This window comes from Anomaloglossus baeobatrachus, chromosome 1 (genome assembly GCF_048569485.1).
Source record: "Anomaloglossus baeobatrachus isolate aAnoBae1 chromosome 1, aAnoBae1.hap1, whole genome shotgun sequence".
NCBI lineage: Eukaryota > Metazoa > Chordata > Amphibia > Anura > Aromobatidae > Anomaloglossus > Anomaloglossus baeobatrachus.
In genome coordinates, this window is record NC_134353.1 from 527,195,508 (window position 1) to 527,214,811 (window position 19,304).

General features: G+C 42.6%; 1 protein-coding gene across 2 annotated transcripts in view; it reads right to left on the bottom strand.

Annotated features, from left to right (window-relative positions):
• Nucleotides 1–19,304, bottom strand: part of FOCAD (focadhesin) — a 334,145-nt gene that overhangs the window by 33,680 nt on the left and 281,161 nt on the right. For both annotated transcript variants that reach the window (XM_075316251.1, XM_075316242.1), the window contains exons 29-34: nt 11,022–11,169; nt 9,682–9,801; nt 5,840–5,962; nt 5,687–5,764; nt 5,475–5,546; nt 4,755–4,857 (exon numbers count right to left, since the gene is read on the bottom strand). In XM_075316251.1, coding sequence (XP_075172366.1) covers nt 4,755–4,857; nt 5,475–5,546; nt 5,687–5,764; nt 5,840–5,962; nt 9,682–9,801; nt 11,022–11,169 — 644 coding nt within the window. The remainder of the gene's footprint in view (nt 1–4,754; nt 4,858–5,474; nt 5,547–5,686; nt 5,765–5,839; nt 5,963–9,681; nt 9,802–11,021; nt 11,170–19,304) is intronic.

Consider the following 19,304-nt stretch of genomic DNA (forward strand, 5'->3'; position numbering starts at 1 on the left):
TCTGCATTCAGAAAAGAGAAAATCCTTCTTGTAATGCTAATGCAATTGTGAGGAATTTTTCAGGTCACTGACTAGAAATGCATCCTACTGTGAGGTCTTATAATAGAGCAATACCTAGGAATATTCACACACTGCTTTCATATCATTATAATATAGTAATGGCTATAAATACTCATATACTACTATGACATCATCCTAATACAGCAATGCCTAGAAATACTTACAAACTAGTATATACATAATATAATTTTTTTTATTTATATAGCGCCAACATATTCCGCAGCGCTTTACAATTCAGAGGGGACATGTATAGACAACATGAGACATTACAGAATAACAAAATTCAGATACCAAGAGGAGTGAGGGCCCTGCTCGTAAGCTTACAGTCTATGAGGAAATAGCGGAGACACAAAAGGTTAATGGGGGAGGGGCAGGGGGGGAGAAAAGCTTATCATATATGGTCCAGCCATCGATTTAATAGGGGATTCAAAACCAGCTGCGTGGACCGGACACCAGCCAGAATTTATACATAGAGTGTAAAAAATACATGAAGAGGAAGGAACCAGAAGAAATACAGGACAAGAATTGGAAGAAAATTTTATGAAGGGCAGAATTGGACTAGATTAGATGAGGGCGTTGAGGTGATAGGTTCGCCATCACTGGACTAGCCTATGGCACGCGTGCCAGACCGGGCACGCAGAGCACTTTCTGTCGGCACGCGCGCTGTTGCCACATTCAGCCACTTTGAACTGCCGGTGTGATCGCGCCGGCAGTTCAAAGTTGTGTTGGAGCAGAGGAGACATTTCTCCTCCCTCTGACACACCTCCTATTTTAGGCGACAGGCCTGTTGCCTAGGAGACGGCGGAGCTTCAGAAAGCAGCGCCGGCGTCTTGTGGCCGCGCGGGAACTGACTGAGGACCCAGCGGCGCGCAGCGGAGGAGCGGGTGCTGGAAGGTGAATTTTTTATTTTTAAACTGTGTGCGGCTGTGCCAAGGTGTGGGGGGACAGTGCCAGCACGGGGCAAACATGGAGAGCACGGGGAAAACATGGCTGCAAGGATGGGGGAAACATGCAAGGATGGGGGAAACATGCAAGGAAGGGGTGAAACATGCAAGGATGGGGTGAAACATGGCTGCAAGGATGGGGAAAACATGCAAGGATGGAGAGAAACGTGCAAAGATGGAGAGAAACGTGCAAGGGTGGAGGAAACATGCAAGAATGGGGGAAACATGGCTGCAAGGATGGGGGAAACGATGCAAGGATGGGGGAAACATACAAGGATGGGAGAAACATGGCTGCAAGGATGGGGGAAGCATACAAGGATGGGGGAAACAAGCAAAGATGGAGGGAAACATGCAAGGATGGGGGAAGCATGCAAGGATGGGGGAAGCATGCAAGGATGGGGGAAGCATGCAAGGATGGGGGAAGCATGCAAAGATGGGGGAAACATGCAAGGATGGGGGAAACATGCAAGGATGGGGGAAACATGGCTGCAAGGATGGAGGAAACATGGCTGCAAGGATGGGGGAAACATGGCTGCAAGGATGGGGGGAAACATGCCTACAAGGATGGGGGGGAAACATGCCTACAAGGATGGGGGGGAAACATGCCTACAAGGATGGGGGGGAAACATGCCTACAAGGATGGGGGGGAAACATGCCTACAAGGATGGGGGGAAACATGCCTACAAGGATGGGGGGAAACATGCCAGGATGGGGTACATTTACCAGGATGGGGGATACATTTACCAGGATGAGAGGATACATTTACCAGGATGGGAGGATACATTTACCAGGATGGGAGGATACATTTACCAGGATGGGAGGATACATTTACCAGGATGGGAGGATACATTTACCAGGATGGGAGGATACATTTACCAGGATGGGAGGATACATTTACCAGGATGGGAGGATACATTTACCAGGATGGGGGGGATACATTTACCAGGATGGGAGGATACATTTACCAGGATGGGAGGATACATTTACCAGGATGGGAGGATACATTTACCAGGATGGGAGGATACATTTACCAGGATGAGAGGATACATTTACCAGGATGGGAGGATACATTTACCAGGATGGGAGGATACATTTACCAGGATGGGAGGATACATTTACCAGGATGGGAGGATACATTTACCAGGATGGGGGGGATACATTTACCAGGATGGGGAGATACATTTACCAGGATGGGGGGATACATTTACCAGGATGGGAGTACATGAACATGCCAGGATGAGGAAACATGCCAGGATGGGGAACATTTAGCAAGAAGGGTGACATTTACCAGGATGGGATACATTTACCAGGATGAGAGGATACATTTACCAGGATGGGAGGATACATTTACCAGGATGGGAGGATACATTTACCAGGATGGGAGGATACATTTACCAGGATGGGAGGATACATTTACCAGGATGGGGGGGATACATTTACCAGGATGGGGAGATACATTTACCAGGATGGGGGGATACATTTACCAGGATGGGAGTACATGAACATGCCAGGATGAGGAAACATGCCAGGATGGGGAACATTTAGCAAGAAGGGTGACATTTACCAGGATGGGATACATTTACCAGGATGGGGTACGTTTACCAGGAAAGGGGACATTTACCTGAATAAGGGAACATGTCTGGATGGGGTACATTTACCAGGATGGGGTCATTTAACAGCATGGGGAACATGCCAGGATGGGATACATTTACAATGATGGGATACATTTACCAGGATGGGGTACATTTACCAGAATGGAGGACATTTACCAGGAATGGGGTACATGCCGGGATGGAGGAACATTTACCAGGATGGGGAATATGCCAGGATGGGGTACATTTACCAGGATGGGGCCATGATGGGGACAAATATACATTTACCAGGATGGGGAGATACATTTACCAGGATGGGGGGATACATTTACCAGGATGGGAGTACATGAACATGCCAGGATGAGGAAACATGCCAGGATGGGGAACATTTAGCAAGAAGGGTGACATTTACCAGGATGGGATACATTTACCAGGATGGGGTACATTTACCAGAATGGAGGACATTTACCAGGAATGGGGTACATGCCGGGATGGAGGAACATTTACCAGGATGGGGAATATGCCAGGATGGGGTACATTTACCAGGATGGGGCCATGATGGGGACAAATATACCAGAATGTAGGAAATATATATCAGGATGGGGGACATGTTTACCACTAAGTGGCCAGGAAGGGGGACAGAACTACACAATGAAAGGGGAGGGGAGCAACTCGTGCGTCTTTATGGGTTTTCAGGATGTTCAGACTTTGAAATGTAGATGTGGATGACAGGGTGAAATCTGATTGCATTCCATGCTAACATCTCTGTCTAATATGCTGCAATGTTTTCCAGAAAGATCAATCCAACTGCTGTGTCTGGAAAGTGCAGTGGGAGAGGCTGAGCTTCAATGTGTGGTAAGCATGCATGAGCATGATGCCCCCTGCTGAGGAGAAGAGAAGACTGCAAAAGGTAAGGTTAAAATCAATTATTTACATAATAGGATTGGTTGGCACTTCGGAACCAAAAAAATGGGTTTAGGGCTACAGTTTGGGCACCCGGCCTGTGAAAGGTTCGCCATGACTGGGCTAGTCTACAGAAATGCGTTTTTAGGGCCCACTTAAAGGTGTGGATGTTGGGAATGAATCGGATGGTTCTTGGTAGTGTGTTCCAGAGCATTGGCGCGGCTCGTGAGAAATCTTGAAGACGGCAGTGGGAGGTTTGAATTATTGAGGATGTCAGTCTTAGGTCATTAGCAGAACAAAAGGCACGGGTGGGGTGATACACAGAGATGAAGGAGGTGATGTAGGGTGGTGCGGCACTGTGAAGAGCTTTGTCAGTGAGAGTGATAAGTTTATATTGGATTCTGTGGTGGATGGGCAGCCAGTGCACTACTGTGACATCATCATAATATAGTAATAACTATAAATACTCACACACTACTTTGACATTATCATAATATAGTAATAATTATAAATACTCACACACTACTGTGACATCATCATAATATAGTAATGACTATAAATACACACTACTGTGACATCATCATAATATAGTAATGACTATAAATACACACTACTGTGACATCATCATAATATAGTAATGACTAAACGCACACACTACTGTGACATCATCATAATATAGTAATGACTAAACGCACACACTACTGTGACATCATCATAATATAGTAATGACTAAACGCACACACTACTGTGACATCATCATAATATAGTAATGACTATAAATACACACTACTGTGACATCATCATAATATAGTAATGACTATAAATACACACTACTGTGACATCATCATAATATAGTAATGACTAAACGCACACACTACTGTGACATCATCATAATATAGTAATGACTATAAATACACACTACTGTGACATCATCATAATATAGTAATGACTATAAATACACACTACTGTGACATCATCATAATATAGTAATGACTAAACGCACACACTACTGTGACATCATCATAATATAGTAATGACTATAAATACACACTACTGTGACATCATCATAATATAGTAATGACTATACATAAATACTCACATACTATTGAATAAAAAAACAAACAAACCTACATAACAAGCAAAACGGTTAAGACTAAAATAGGGAACCATACAACAATGTCAAATTGAGAGCATTTTGGTACGTTCTGCTGGTTTCCAAATGTAGTTTATTTGGCACAAGCTTTTGTACACTCACCAGAAGTTCTGCTTTGAGATGAAGATAGACTAGATAAGTGGAGATGTCCAAGGATCCAAGCTGCAATAGTCTGCAGGCCAATGACTCCAGAAAAAGAAATAATCTGGAGAAACAATAATTACATTTTCAAATTAGCATGTAATGACACTGGTGATAGATTTATTAAGAGTGGCATTTCTAGTCCAAGATGATGATAAGAAAAAACACAGCCAGCGTACCACAGCGAAGTTCAGTTTGGACAATAACATTGAAATAGCATAGACTAATGGGTGGTTACTGCATATGTAGGTCCCACTCTAATCGACGCATAGTCACAAAGTGGCTGCCATCCTTCAATTGTCTTTGGCAGAAGGTCCACTGAAGGAGCTCAGCACAATATGCCAGAGCATTCAACTGGTGATGGGTGATCTGCCAGATGGAGACGTTCAGAGAGTCATTTATTTGAAGAAAACGTTTGCTCCAAATAAAGAGATCATGAAGGAATCTCTGAACTTCTTCTACATATAGACGTTCCCATTTATGCAGCAGCACATCACATACCAACAGTATTTGTGTGCACCTTGTGCTTAGTTTTGAGATAGACATTCAGAACTTATTCTGTGCCTTCCAAATTTAATAATGTCAAAACTGATTTTTTTTAGCCTTCCATCAGCAAGTAATTAGCAAAATGAAGTGTCCATTTCCCTGGGTCTGGGTATGTGTCACACATTTTATCCATACCTGAGTAATAGTTTTGATTACTTCATTAAGTTTGCTTTGGTAAAGGGATGACTGAATAGCCTCAGATTTGAGCTGCAATGAGAAATTTGGGGAAACATGACATAAGAAAACCTGGTTTAAAGACAAAAAAAAAAGAAAACAACCAAAAGAAATCCTGTCTTATCATCACTAGGATAGTGATCGTCATAACAATTCTCTAATAACCCGCTTACTTGTATGACCGCTGATTCTGATCCAACCAATGCTACAAGGCCATTGAGGGCTGCTAAGCGCTGCATTGTAGGACAACCCTGAAAAAAAGAGTCACTATTTTAGGAATCATCTGGGGAATGCTACAGGGGAGCATAAGATACAGCATTGCTTACCTCGGCAAGCAGGATTTTTATCCAGGCAGGCAGCAAGCGATTGTTCAAGTCCTCAGCCTTCCCATGGCCACACACTGACAAGCCATGAACAATACTTCCCAGTGCCAGAGCTAGACCTTGTGTCTGTAGTAGATTAAAGATTAAGATGTTAAGATGAGAATGAATAGAAAAAAATTGTTCAATATCAGATCAATCACTGTTTGACAAATCTGAATCTCTACCTAAACATAGTCACCCATACACAGTAGAGAGCTGTTGGCTGAAAAATACATTTATTGCCTGCAATCCCCCCTGACTCATCCATACCCAGGAGCGTTGGGCGCTTCGTCAGTCTGAAATCAGATAGATCAGATGTTTTTCTCATTCAACATCATCTATTGGGAGACAAGGGGGGGCCACATACACATAAATTGTTGGTCTATCCAGTCAGGATTGGTAGGTTTGGCAGATGTTAAGGGTTAAGCGTTACACCCTACGATATATTGTGCGATTGCATGAGCGATCACACCCGCCCCCGTCGTTTCTGCATCACGGGCAAATCATTGCTTGTGACGTACAATGTTGTTAACCCCCGTCACACGTACTTACCTCCCTAACGACGTCGCTGTGGGCGGCGAACATCCTCTTCTTGAAGGGGGAGGGACGTTCGGCGTCACAGCGACGTCACACAGTGGCCGCCCAATAAAAGCGGAGGGGCGGAGATGAGCGGCCGGATCATCCCGCCCACCTGCTTCCTTCCTCATTGCCGGTGGGACGCAGTTAAGCTGTGTTAGTCGTTCCCGGGGTGTCACACGTAGCGATGTGTGCTGCCTCAGGAATGACAAACAAGCTGTGCGCAGAAGGAAGAACGACATTATGAAAATGAACGACGTGTCAACGAGCAACAATAAGGTGAGTATTTTTGCTCGTTACCAGTCGCTCGGACGTGTCACACGCTACGACATCTCTAACGATGCCGGATGTGCGTCACAAATTATTTGACCCCGACGAAATATCGTTAGATATATCGTAGCGTGTAACGCCGCCTTTAGTCCCTTTTGTGGCCCTCTTAGACAGTAAACTATCAGCACAGGATGACTGTTCACACCAAGTACAGGCGCTCAGTGCATCCTTGTGGGGCTGATCATTTACAGTACCTTGCGAAACTATTCGGCCCCCTTGAAATTTTTCAACCTTTTCCCACATTTCAGGCTTGAAACATTAAGATTAAAATTTTAATTTTATGCTGAAGAATCAACAACAATTGGGACACAATTGTGAAGATGAACTAAATTTATTGCTTATTTTAAACTTTTTTTAAAAATAAAAAACTGAAAATTGGGGCGTGCAATATTATTCGTCCCCTTATGTTAATACTAATACTTTGTAGCGCCACCTTTTGCTGCGATTACAGCTGCAAGTCGCTTGGGGTTTGTCTCTATCAGTGTTGCACATCGAGAGACTGAAATTCTTGCCCATTCTTCCTTTGCAAACAGGTCGAGCTGAGTGAGGATGGATGGAGAGCGTTAGTGAACAGCAGTTTTCAGCTCTTTCCACAGATTCTCGATTGGATTCGGGTCTGGACTTTGACTTGGCCATTCTAACACCTGGATACGTTTATTTGTGAATCATTCCATTGTAGATTTTGCTTTATGTTTGGGATCATTGTCTTGTTGAAAGACAAATCTCCATCCCAGGTCTTTTGCAGACTCCAACAGGTTTTCTTCAAGAATGGTCCTGTATTTGGCTCCATCCATCTTCCCATCAATTTTAACCATCTTCCCTGTCCCTGCTGAAGATAAGCAGGCCCAAACCATGATGCTGCCACCTCCATGTTTGACAGTGGGGATGCTGTGTTCAGGGTGGTGAGCTGTGTTGCTTTTACGCCAAATTTATCGTTTGGCATTGTGCCCAAATAGTTCTATTTTGGTTTCATCTGACCACAGCACCTTCTTCTTCCACATGTTTGGTGTGTCTCCCAGGTGGCTTGTGGCAAAATTTAAATTACACTTTTTATGGCTATCTTTGAGAAATGTTTTTCTTCTTGCCACTCTTCCATAAAGGCCAGATTTGTGCAGTGTACGCTGATTGTTGCCCGATGGATAGATTCTCCCACCTCAGCTGCAGATCTCTGCAGTTCATCCAGAGTGATCATGGGCTTCTTGGCAGTCTCTCTGATCAGTCTTCTCCTTGTTTGGGATGAAAGTTTGGATGGAAGGTCGGATCTTGGTAGATTTGCAGCGGTATGATACTCCTTCCATGTCAATATGATCGCTTGCACAGTGCTCCTTGGGATGTTAACATTTTTGGAAATATTTTTGTAACCAAATCCAGCTTTAAACTTCTCCACAACAGTATCACGGACCTGCATGTTGTGTTCCTTAGTCTTCATGATGCTATTTGCGCTTTAAACAGAAAACTGAGACTATCACAGAGCAGATGCATTTATACGGAGACTTGATTACACACAGATGGATTATATTTATCATCATCAGTCATTTAGGACAACAATGGATCATTCAGAGATCCTCAATGAACTTCTGGAGTGAGTTTGATGCACTGAAAGTAATGTGGATGAATAATATTGCGCGCCCCAATTTTCAGTTATTTTTTTAAAAAGTTTAAAATAAGCAATAAATTTCGTTCAACTTCACAATTGTGTCCCACTTGTTGTTGATTCACCACCATAACGTTAACATTTATATCTTTATGTTTGAAGCTTGAAATGTGGGAAAAGGCTGAAAAATTGAAGGGGGCCGAATACTTTCGCAAGGCACTGTAAATACACCTTTCCATCTGCTTGTTTTCTATCTATCTATCTATCCATCTCCTTCATTCTCTGACTATGAAGCCAGAGCTGTCAGTCACAGAAGAGGGGAGGGTGGAGATTGAGGGAATGTCAGACGGTGGGAAGGTGGAGTTAAATGATTAGCCCCCACCATGATGCACAAGTGCCTGTATTTAGTGTGAACAGTCATCCTGTGGACTGTGCTGATAAGAGTTCCTTTAATAAGGAAAAGGGATCGGTCAATCATAGGAGGAGGGCAGGAAATTAAAGGTGGGTGCAAGAGATGAAACTGAATATTGGTGAAGTGCAAGCCATCTGAACCACCCTCTTAACATAATCTTCATGACTGTCAGGAAAACTGGAATTAGTGACACAAGGAGTCTAGAAACATTCCAGAAAGTGCAGTAACACTGTGGTGAGCTTAGAAGCGCTTAGATAGTGACAGAACCGCTTTAACTTTACCTTATTTCTATAAAATAGTGTTCTGTTAATACAACTTTTTTGCATGTATAAAATAGAAATAAAACTTTTTTTAAATATATATCTGGAAGAGTTCAAATCTAAAAAGGTAGAGGTGGCGAGGGAACCAAATAAATACAGTTTTGGTGATTATTACTAGCATTATGTAAGGCTAACAAAAACAGATGAGAGCTGAGGATACAGGGAAATGTATAGAAAGGAATAGTGTAGAAAATATGAAATAAATGGGGACAAAAGGGTGCCAAGGAGGAGCCAACTGGGTCAGAAATGGGTGGTGGTGGCAAAGACCCCATAAATCTACCTTCTGATTCAGGGTGCATAAGAGAGAAAACATAAAAGGCAGGTACATCAGCACAACGGAAGTATACAATTGTACAATTGTCATAGACTATAAAAAAATGTATAGTTAAATTAACACTCTACTAAAACCTAATGTGACACTGTGAGCCTGTATTGCCTAAAACTGAAATTATGCCATCAAGTCTTTAAAAAGCAGTAGAGCCATCAGTATCCATAAAAAACGGTTAGCAGTGCTGCAAACCTACCGTAGCGAAACGCAGAATGCCCTGCACTGGGTCATAGTACTTGCCCTTACCTGTTGATTTTGTTCTGTCAAAGTTCTCAGTTTATTCATATGTTGCTCTGCCTCCTCGGCGCTTAAAATGCCAGCACTGAAAGCCGACACGGAAACACCAGCAACGACATACGACAAGACCTGTAACAAGTAGTATGATTGCTCTGTAAATTAAAGCTTACATAGAACAGGTATTGTCACAGCTTTCTTTTTTTTACAACTACTGTCTCTAAACTTCTCATAACATTTTGCTGTAACTATTAAATTTTCCCACCTATGCAAAATGACTCAATTATATCAAAATGATATGAATTATATATCAATGCACTTTATTAATTACATCTAAAGATAGAACTCTTATATGATGGTCAGTCCACATGATACAAAATTCAAGGAGATGTAGGAATGTAGAGTGACATTCATTTACCTCTATTTTATAGGACTTTATGCAATTAATAAGTAGGTAGACTCAAAGTATAGGTGACACAAATGGCTATTGGTATTGTAAGGCCGTGGCCACACGGGAATTTGAGTGCTCACATGACACTCGGCTCACGCTTGCAGCACAGTGGGAGCCGAGTGTCATGCGACTGTGGTCCGATCAGACCACAGTTGCGGAGGGGAGGGCCATTTCTGCGGAGGGGAAGGAGGGATTTATCTCTCTATCTCCTCCAATGCCGGCAGATGCGAGAATCACACTACTCTCGCATTACACCTGTGTAATATGAGAGCAGTGAGAGGTTTCTCTCGCCCCACAGACTTGCATGGGTGCGAGTGGAACAGAATCGCATTCCACTCAAAGCATGCAGCAACTGTTTTCTCGGTACGATTAGGGATGAGAAAATAATTGCTCATGGGAGCTACCCCATAGAGTAATATTGGTCCGAGTGGAATGAGATTTTTTATCGCATTCCACTCGCACTGTTTTTCTCGACGTGTGTCCTAGGCCTTAATGCTATATAAAATGTTACATGGAAAGTAGGTTTACATTTAAGGTTATGAAATGTTTTAGTAGATGTACAAGGTGTCCATTGGTGTGTATATATACAATATTAGGAGAAAACGCCCTCCTGGACAATATTTTTTGTTCTGTGTAATGCAATTTTATATATGTCAGGTACTGTGTTATAAGTAAAGAAGTAAAGTAGTGTTGTGCCAGAGAAGACATTATTGTGAAGACTCACACATGTGCTGATATTGTTGGCACACAGCACAACACAGCTCAGTCACAATGATGAATGCATGACCCTCCACAAAAACAAAAAGTGAAATTCATGAGTGGGAGATATGTAAAAAGAAAGAGCAGAAGATGCTTGGCAATATGAGCTCAGGGCTCCATCAGCCTTGTGACGGCATCTCACCTCTTGCACGGCTCGGCTCTGCTCAGAGCTGTTATCCAGACACTCTGATAGTTTACAGAGAGTAGCCGAGACATGGACTCGACTGTCCGTCTGACTGCTCTGACTCATGAAGGAAAGTACCAGACCCACTCCTAGAACGCAGCCAACACTGTGCCAAGGAAAGTGAAACAAATTCGATTACAATCCTTTCTATACTTTTTATCATTACCATAACATGCATCTGCTTCAACATTATATTTAGTTTCCATGCTCTCACTAATTCATATGCTATCTGACTACTGGTCTACTTACTTAGTTGTCAAGCAAGCTTATTGCTCTCACTGCATACTCTGCTTCAATAAGTATATATAGTCACAGTCACACAAACACATACATATATTATACCAATTTTCTAAGTAATCATATTTCTAAGTGCTATTGACATGAATTTCTCACCAGAAGTCGGTAACAACCCATCCAAACCACACTGACAAAGAAATCAAACCATAGGTGTACATAAATAAGGTTATGTGTAACAGTGAAAAATGACGCAGGGAAAAAGTATGGATCCGGCTTACTGACATTTAAGACTTCATACAAAAGCATTTGTTGGTAATGACAGCTTCAATACACCTTTTGTATTTAGAAACTAGTTGCATACATTGCTCAGGTGCGATTTTGTAAATTCTTCCACACAACCACTCTTCAGATATTGAAGGTCACATGGGCTCCTTCTGTGAACTCTGAGCTTTAGTTCCTTCCATACATTTTCTATTGGATGCAGATCAGTTGATTGGCTGGGCCATTCTAGCATATTTATTTTCTTTCTTTGAAACCAATTGAGAGTTTCTTTGGCTGTGCATTGGGGGATCAGTGCCTTGCTAAAATGTCCACCTTCATTTCATCATCAGCATCCTGGTAGATGGCAGCAAAATTTAATGAAGAATGTCTCGGTACATTTGTCTATTCATCCCTCCTTCAATAATATGAAGTTTGCCAGTGCCATAAGCTGAAAATCAGCCCCACACCATGATGGTCCCACCTCCACATTTCACTGTTGGTATGGTGTTTTTGGGGTGATATGCAGTGCCTTTTGGCCTTGTAGTGAGTCAGTGTTGTAAGGGTTAAATACTAGCTCTGCTGTTATGTAGTGAAGCCAGTGTGGTAAAGGTTAAATCCTAACTGCTGTTATGTAGCATAGCGGAGAAGGTGAGGGATAAATCCTTGCTTTGCATGTACTGATTGGAAGTGCACCTGTAATGTTTTGTATAGAACCAGGCATGTGTTCACCTGGGGTGTCCTCAGGAAGAGGGAGCTCTCTCTCTGATGGGGGTTGCATGTGGCAGCCAGGACCAAGAGTGTCCAAATAAAGTCTCAGGGACAACAAGCCTGTGTCAACTGAGACGGAGAGACTACCTGAGTGGAGTCTGCAAGAGTCAGCTGGGAGCTCAAGCAGTCTTGTGTGGACCAAAGGAAGAAGTCTGTTTAATGTTGGACAGTCGTTCCTGAGCCTTAGTGGTCTTGGAGCCAGGAGGAACCAAGCAAATGTAAAGTATAGTGGACATGGTGTCGAAGCCTGAACTCCAGCTGATAGTAAAACTGACATTGGTGATCCTGAAGTGAGAGCTGGACATTCATCTGTACAGGTGAACCTCCATATGTCTGTATGTGGACTGTTTATTTTTTGTTCCCTGATTGCATAGTTACATAGTTACATAGTTACTTAGGTTGAAAAAAGACCTAGGTCCATCTAGTTCAACCTTCCTCCACCAGTTCTACATTTGGTCACTAAGTCATTTATAACCAACAATGTTTTGTGTACTGAGGAAATCATCCAGCCCTTTTTTAAAAGCTGTTATAGTATCTGCCATTACTACCTCTTGTGGTCGGCATTCCACAGACTGACCGCTCTAACTGTAAAGAACCCTTTCCTATTTAGGTGCCGGAATCGCTTTTCTTCCACTCGCAGTGAGTGCCCCCTGGTCCTTAGTATTGTTTTCGGAAGAAATAAGTCATGTGCCAGTCCTTTATATTGACCACACATGTATTTATACATATAAATGAGATCTCCTCTGAGACGTCTTTTATCTAAGCTAAAATATCTAACTTTTTCAATCTGCCATCATATGGGAGGCCTTCCATTCCTTGTAATAGTCTAGTTGCCCGCCTTTGAACTGACTCTAACTTCTGAATGTCCTTTTTAAAATGTGGAGCCCAAAACTGGATCCCGTATTCCAGATGTGGCCTTACAAGTGATTTATAGAGGGGTAACAATACGTTGGGATCACGGGATCTAATCTCTCTTTTTATACACCCTAAAATCTTGTTTGCTTTAGCAGCTGCTGCTTGACATTGAGTGCTGCTGCTCAGCTTATTTGTAATGAGAATACCCAAGTCCTTCTCCTGTTCTGTAGTCCCGAGTTTACTTCCATTTAATGTATACGCAGCTATAGGATTACTCCGTCCTAGGTGCATTACTTTACATTTATCAACATTAAATCTCATTTGCCAAGGATCTGCCCATTCTGACATCTTATCCAGATCTTTTTGTAATATTGTACTATCCAGGTCAGTTTTTAATATCCTACATAGTTTGGTGTCATCGGCAAAGACTGACACTGTACTATCAATCCCATCCACAAGGTCATTAATAAAGAGAGTAAAAAGAATCGGTCCAAGCACAGATCCCTGCGGCACCCCACTGCTGACTATAGCCCATTTAGAGAATGTACCATTTATGACTACTCTTTGTTTCCTATCTTTTAGCCAATTCCTTACCCAGTTGCATATTGTGTCCCATAGTCCTTGCTTCTGGAGCTTTAGTATAAGGGTATTATGTGGTACAGAATCAAATGCCTTTGCAAAGTCCAAATAAATCACATCAGCTGCATTACCAATATCCAGGTTTGCACTTACCCCCTCATAGAACCCCAACAGGTTGGTTAGACACGACTTATCTTTCATGAATCCATGCTGTTTGTCAGATATCATATTATTTTCTGCAATATATTTTTGCATGTCATCCCTTAAAATGCCCTCAAAAACTTTGCATACTACTGATGTCAGGCTTACTGGACGGTAGTTGCCTGGATCTACCCTCTTACCTTTCTTAAATATCGGTACCACATCAGCAATCCTCCAATCCTGAGGCACCAACCCTGTTACAAGTGAGTCTAAAAAGATGAGATACAGCGGTCTGTCGATTACGGAGCTCAATTCCCTCAATATTCGTGGATGAATGCCATCTGGCCCTGGGGATTTGTCAATGTTTAATTTACTCAGACGTAGGCGTACTTCATCTTGTGTTAAATTAATTATATCGGGTGGTGGACTTTGATTTTTCACTTGTTGAATGATCCCTGGTACAGTCAGTTCCTTGGTGAATACAGATGAGAAATGCCTATTTAATATCTCAGTCTTTTGTTTGTCCTCTATAACTAACTTGTTATTATATTTTAAGGGTCCGATACTATCCTTTGTTTTCCTTTTGGCATTAATGTATTTATAAAAGATTTTGGGATTTATTTTAATGTCATTGGCGATTTTTGTTTCAGTAGCTAGTTTTGCTTGTTTGATTTCTTTTTTGCATTGCCTATTGATATCTTTATACTCCTGCAATGCTATTTCTGTATTCTCAGCCTTTAAGATTTTAAACGCCCTTTGTTTTTGTTTTATTATACTTTGTACAGTCTTATTTATCCATAGTGGTTTCTTTTTATTCCTGGACATTTTATTACCAGAGGGTATACGTTTTTTACAGGACTCTAGTAGTATATCCTTAAACTTACCCCATTTATGTTCGGTATCCCCAGTTACCATGACTCTGTCCCAATCTACACATTTAAGCTCTTCCCTTAATTTGTTGAAATCAGCTTTCCTAAAATTCCAGGTTTTAGCATTCCCCCTTTGAAATGTTCTATTGAATATTATGTCGAAGCTTACCATATTATGATCGCTGGTGCCCAAGTGCTCCCGGACCTGTAGATCTGAAATTGTATCCGGTCTATTTGACAGGACCAGATCTAGCAAATTATCTCCCCTGGTCGGTTCACCTACCATCTGAGAGAGGAAATGGTCTTGAATGGTAGATAAGAACTTACAGCTTTTAGCAGAACCAGAAGATTCTATGTCCCACTGTATGTCTGGATAGTTGAAATCCCCCATAATAAGAACCCGATTATTATTATTAGCTGCCTTTTCAATTTGTTCCAGCATTTCACCCTCTATTTGTTCAGGTATGTTAGGAGGCTTATAGCAAACTCCAATTAGCATTTTTCCATTATTCCCCTCCCCATGTACATTTACCCATACTGACTCTACATTGTTGCTGTTCCCCTCAATGTCATCATACAACACAGGTTTTAGGTTAGATTTGATAAATATACACACCCCACCACCTTTTTGGCCTTTCCTGTCCTTCCTAAATGTACAATAACCCTGTATGTTTGTCACCCAGTCATGGCTTTCATCCAGCCAGGTTTCCGTAATGCCCACCACATCATAATCCATGGTTGACATAAGAGTCTCCAATTCATTCATTTTGTTTGCAAGACTTCTTGCATTTGCCAGTAGACATTTAATCCTATTAACACCTTTATTACTCCTAGCCTCCCTACGTTCCTTGTATGTCCCATCCCCCCCTAATCCTTCATTGACCCCTACCGTCTCCCTGTCTCTATCTGCTCTATCTATCCCCTTATTTGCTCCACTACCCTCCCCCCCCCAATCCTAGTTTAAAAGCTCCTCCATCCGTCTGACCATTTTGTCCCCCAGCACAGCTGCACCTTCCCCATTGAGGTGCAGCCCGTCCCTACCGTAGAGCCTGTAGCCGACTGAGAAGTCGGCCCAGTTCTCCATGAACCCGAACCCTTCCTTCCTGCACCAATTTCTAAGCCACATATTTATCTCCCTAAGCTCCCGCTGTCTTTCTAGTGACGCTCGTGGCACCGGTAGTATTTCTGAAAACACCACCTTGGAGGTCCTGGACTTCAGCTTCTCTCCTAGTTCCCTGTAATCATTTTTAAGGACCTTCCACCTGCCTCTAACTTTGTCATTAGTACCAATGTGCACCATGACCGCTGGGTTTTCCCCAGCCCCACCCAGCAATCTGTCTATCCGATCCACAATATGCCGAACCCGAGCACCCGGCAGACAACACACTGTTCGGCATTCACGGTCTCGGCGACAGATGACCCTGTCTGTCCGCCTAATTATAGAGTCCCCTACCACCAACATCTGTCTGGGCTTTGCTGCACTCCTATTTCCCTCCTTCCTACAGCAGTTGTTTTCCTGGTTGCTAGGAGCAACATCCAGCTGTAGTGACCCTAGTCCAGGCCCTTCATTCCTAATATCAGCCAAACAGGCATATTTACTAGGTTGTGCCAGGTCAGGACTAGGCTCCCTGACACTTTTCCCCCTACCTCTTCTTCTAACCGTTACCCAGCTACCTACCTCTGGGTCCTGATCTTCCCCACTTCCACCCTCCTCCATATCACTGGCCCCAGCCAGAGAAAGCTCAGTGAGCTCTAAACTCCTCTCCAGGTTTGCAATGCCCCTTAGTGTTGCAAGCTGCTTATTTAGATCAGTTACCTTGGCTTCCAAATACGCAACATGCTTGCATTGAGTGCAGACATATTCACCCTCGAACGGCTGCTCAAGGCATGCATACATCTGACAAGATACACACCTGGTAGCATTGTCCATGGAGCACCTATCAAATGGGGATCAACAGTAAAGTAGAAAAACAAAGAGAAAAAAAACGAGAGAAAGGCTGTGTTTGTTTGCCACTTTGCCAGTAGTTTATGCATTTTTTATTTTTTTTTAATAAATAACCCTGTTTGACCAAGGAACTGTGTGCCCATGTTAATTCTACCTGATGTTGAAAGTGAGTAGAATCCCTACAGCCTTCAAACGTGGTGTGTATTATGGCATTCAAAGAGCTCAATTTTGGTCTCATCTGACCAGACTAGCTTGTCTAAATGTTGTTGAGGAACAATGATTCCAAGTGTTTCTGTAGCTCTCCACAGGTGATTCTTTGCTCTTGGACAGCTCTTCTGGTAATTATTTTCACTCCTCTGTCTGAAATCTTACAGGGAGCACCTGGTAGTGACCGGTTTATGGTCAAATTATGACTTTTCCACTTTCGTATTGTGAGGAAAGAGTTAACCTTTTTCACTGACTTAGAAAATAGAAATTCATTCTCCCTGGCAAGACCAAACCAGACTTATTTGCGTAATGAACTGTGAGACCAACCTCAAGGACGCAGAATGTTTTGACTTAGGGTACTTTCACACTTGCGTTATTTTCCTTCCGTTACAATCCGCCCTTTTGGGAAACAGCGGAATCCGTTAACGGATTCCGCTGTTTCCCATAGACTTGTATGGTTGACGGATTGTACCAAAAGGAGCTGCGTTGCTTCCGCTGGGCGACGCTCCGTTGCTTCCGCCCAGCGGGAGGAACGCAGCATGTAACGTTATTTTGAGCAGCGGAATCCTCTGGATTTCACTGCGCATGCTCTTTTTTTTTTTTTTTTTTTTTTTTTTTTTTTTAAATCAAACTTTATTTTGGCTCGCGGTGGCCGAACGTTCAGCTGAGCGACAGCGCTCAGCTGAATGACCGGCCACCAGCATGCCCGGTCGCCGGCAAGTCACAGCGCTCAGCTGAGCGCCCGCCCGCCGGCATGCCCGGGCGCCGGCAAGTGACAGCGATCAGCTGATCACCCGGCGGCCGGCTGCAGGGAGCGATCAGCTGATCACCCGGCGGCCGGGAGCGATCAGCTGATCACCCGGCGGCCGGCTACTGGGAGCAATGAGCTGATCACCCAGCGGCCGGCTGCAGGGAACGATCAGCTGATCGTTCACTATAGTCTGCCGCTGGTAAAACCGGGAAAAAAAAAAAAAACGAATTGCGTTGTTTTGCAGCATCCGTTGCATCCGTTGTGTCACTATATGCAACACATCCGTTGCATCCGTTACACAACGCAATGCAACGGATACCGTTCAACGCAAGTGTGAAAGTAGCCTTAGAGACGACTGAAAAACATCTTGTTATGGGAGTATAAGTCATTATATTAATTTCTCTTGCTGGGAATATGTAATTCACGCCTTTAATGAATATGTATGTTGCATAGTTACGCCCTAATCAACTTTGTATAACTTTGTAATGTAAACAATATCAATACACTTTCTATTCGGAGCTGCACATCTCCAGTCTTATGTGTATAACAGCGTCCGCTTGTTTTCATTGAGACGGAGTAGCAGAGGGGGGGTCCCCGGTACCCTCTCTGCATTCGGACATCGCTGGCAACAGCTGTGACCGTTAGGTCAACCTAACAGTATGATGTCTCCAATAATGCTTACCTGAGCCTGAAGTAGTTTAGAATTAAAAAAAACCCCAAAAAAACCCAATACCATCAGTATGTTATGCACCCACTGGTTTTACTCATTATGAGATGTTTTTAATGTGCCACCTACGTAATGAGACAACTTTTTATAGGCTATCAGCTGAACCAGCTGATATTTTGAACTAAGTGACAGGATTGCTTTCTAATTACTGATAGATTTCAGCTGGTGTCATGACTTTCCATGTCTTTTTCATCTCCCTTTCTTCATGTGCTCAATACTTTTTCCGTGTCATTTCTCATCATTACACATCATTAAATTTTTGGACATCTATAGTCTGATTTATTTCCTTGTGTGGATTGGATGGTTTATTACCAACATCTGGGGAGAAATTCATGATAATTTAATCACCTACACAGATGATGAAATTAACATCTGGACAATATTCAGGAAATCCTGAAAACATGCACTGTTGGTGGCTCTTGAGGACTGGAGTTGGGGGAACACTAACTGAAAATTGGTGATGTGTTCAATACTTATTTCACCCACTGTGTATATACTGTACATAGAGAGCGAGCGAGAAAGAAACTGCCTGATGCTATCGGCAATCCCCCCATATATATATATTGCAACTACTTTTGGATTATAAATACACAAATATCCATAGGAATGATAACGGGGTAATAATCATAAGTATACTATGCTAGTAAGCATTGAAAATATCATATGGAAAGACCTGTATGGGCTACCATAAACAATTAGGATGCAAACCACTCAAATTAATTGCATAAGGACAAGAGGACACAAAGTTGTTGAGTTGCAACAATATGTATCAAAATTTAATAATACATACAAATTATAGTAGTGCACAATAAGTACAGTAAGGATAAAAAAGACAGAGGTTGCACAAAGCACTGAAAAATGGAAAATATCACATGGCATAAGTAATTGTATATAGATAGAA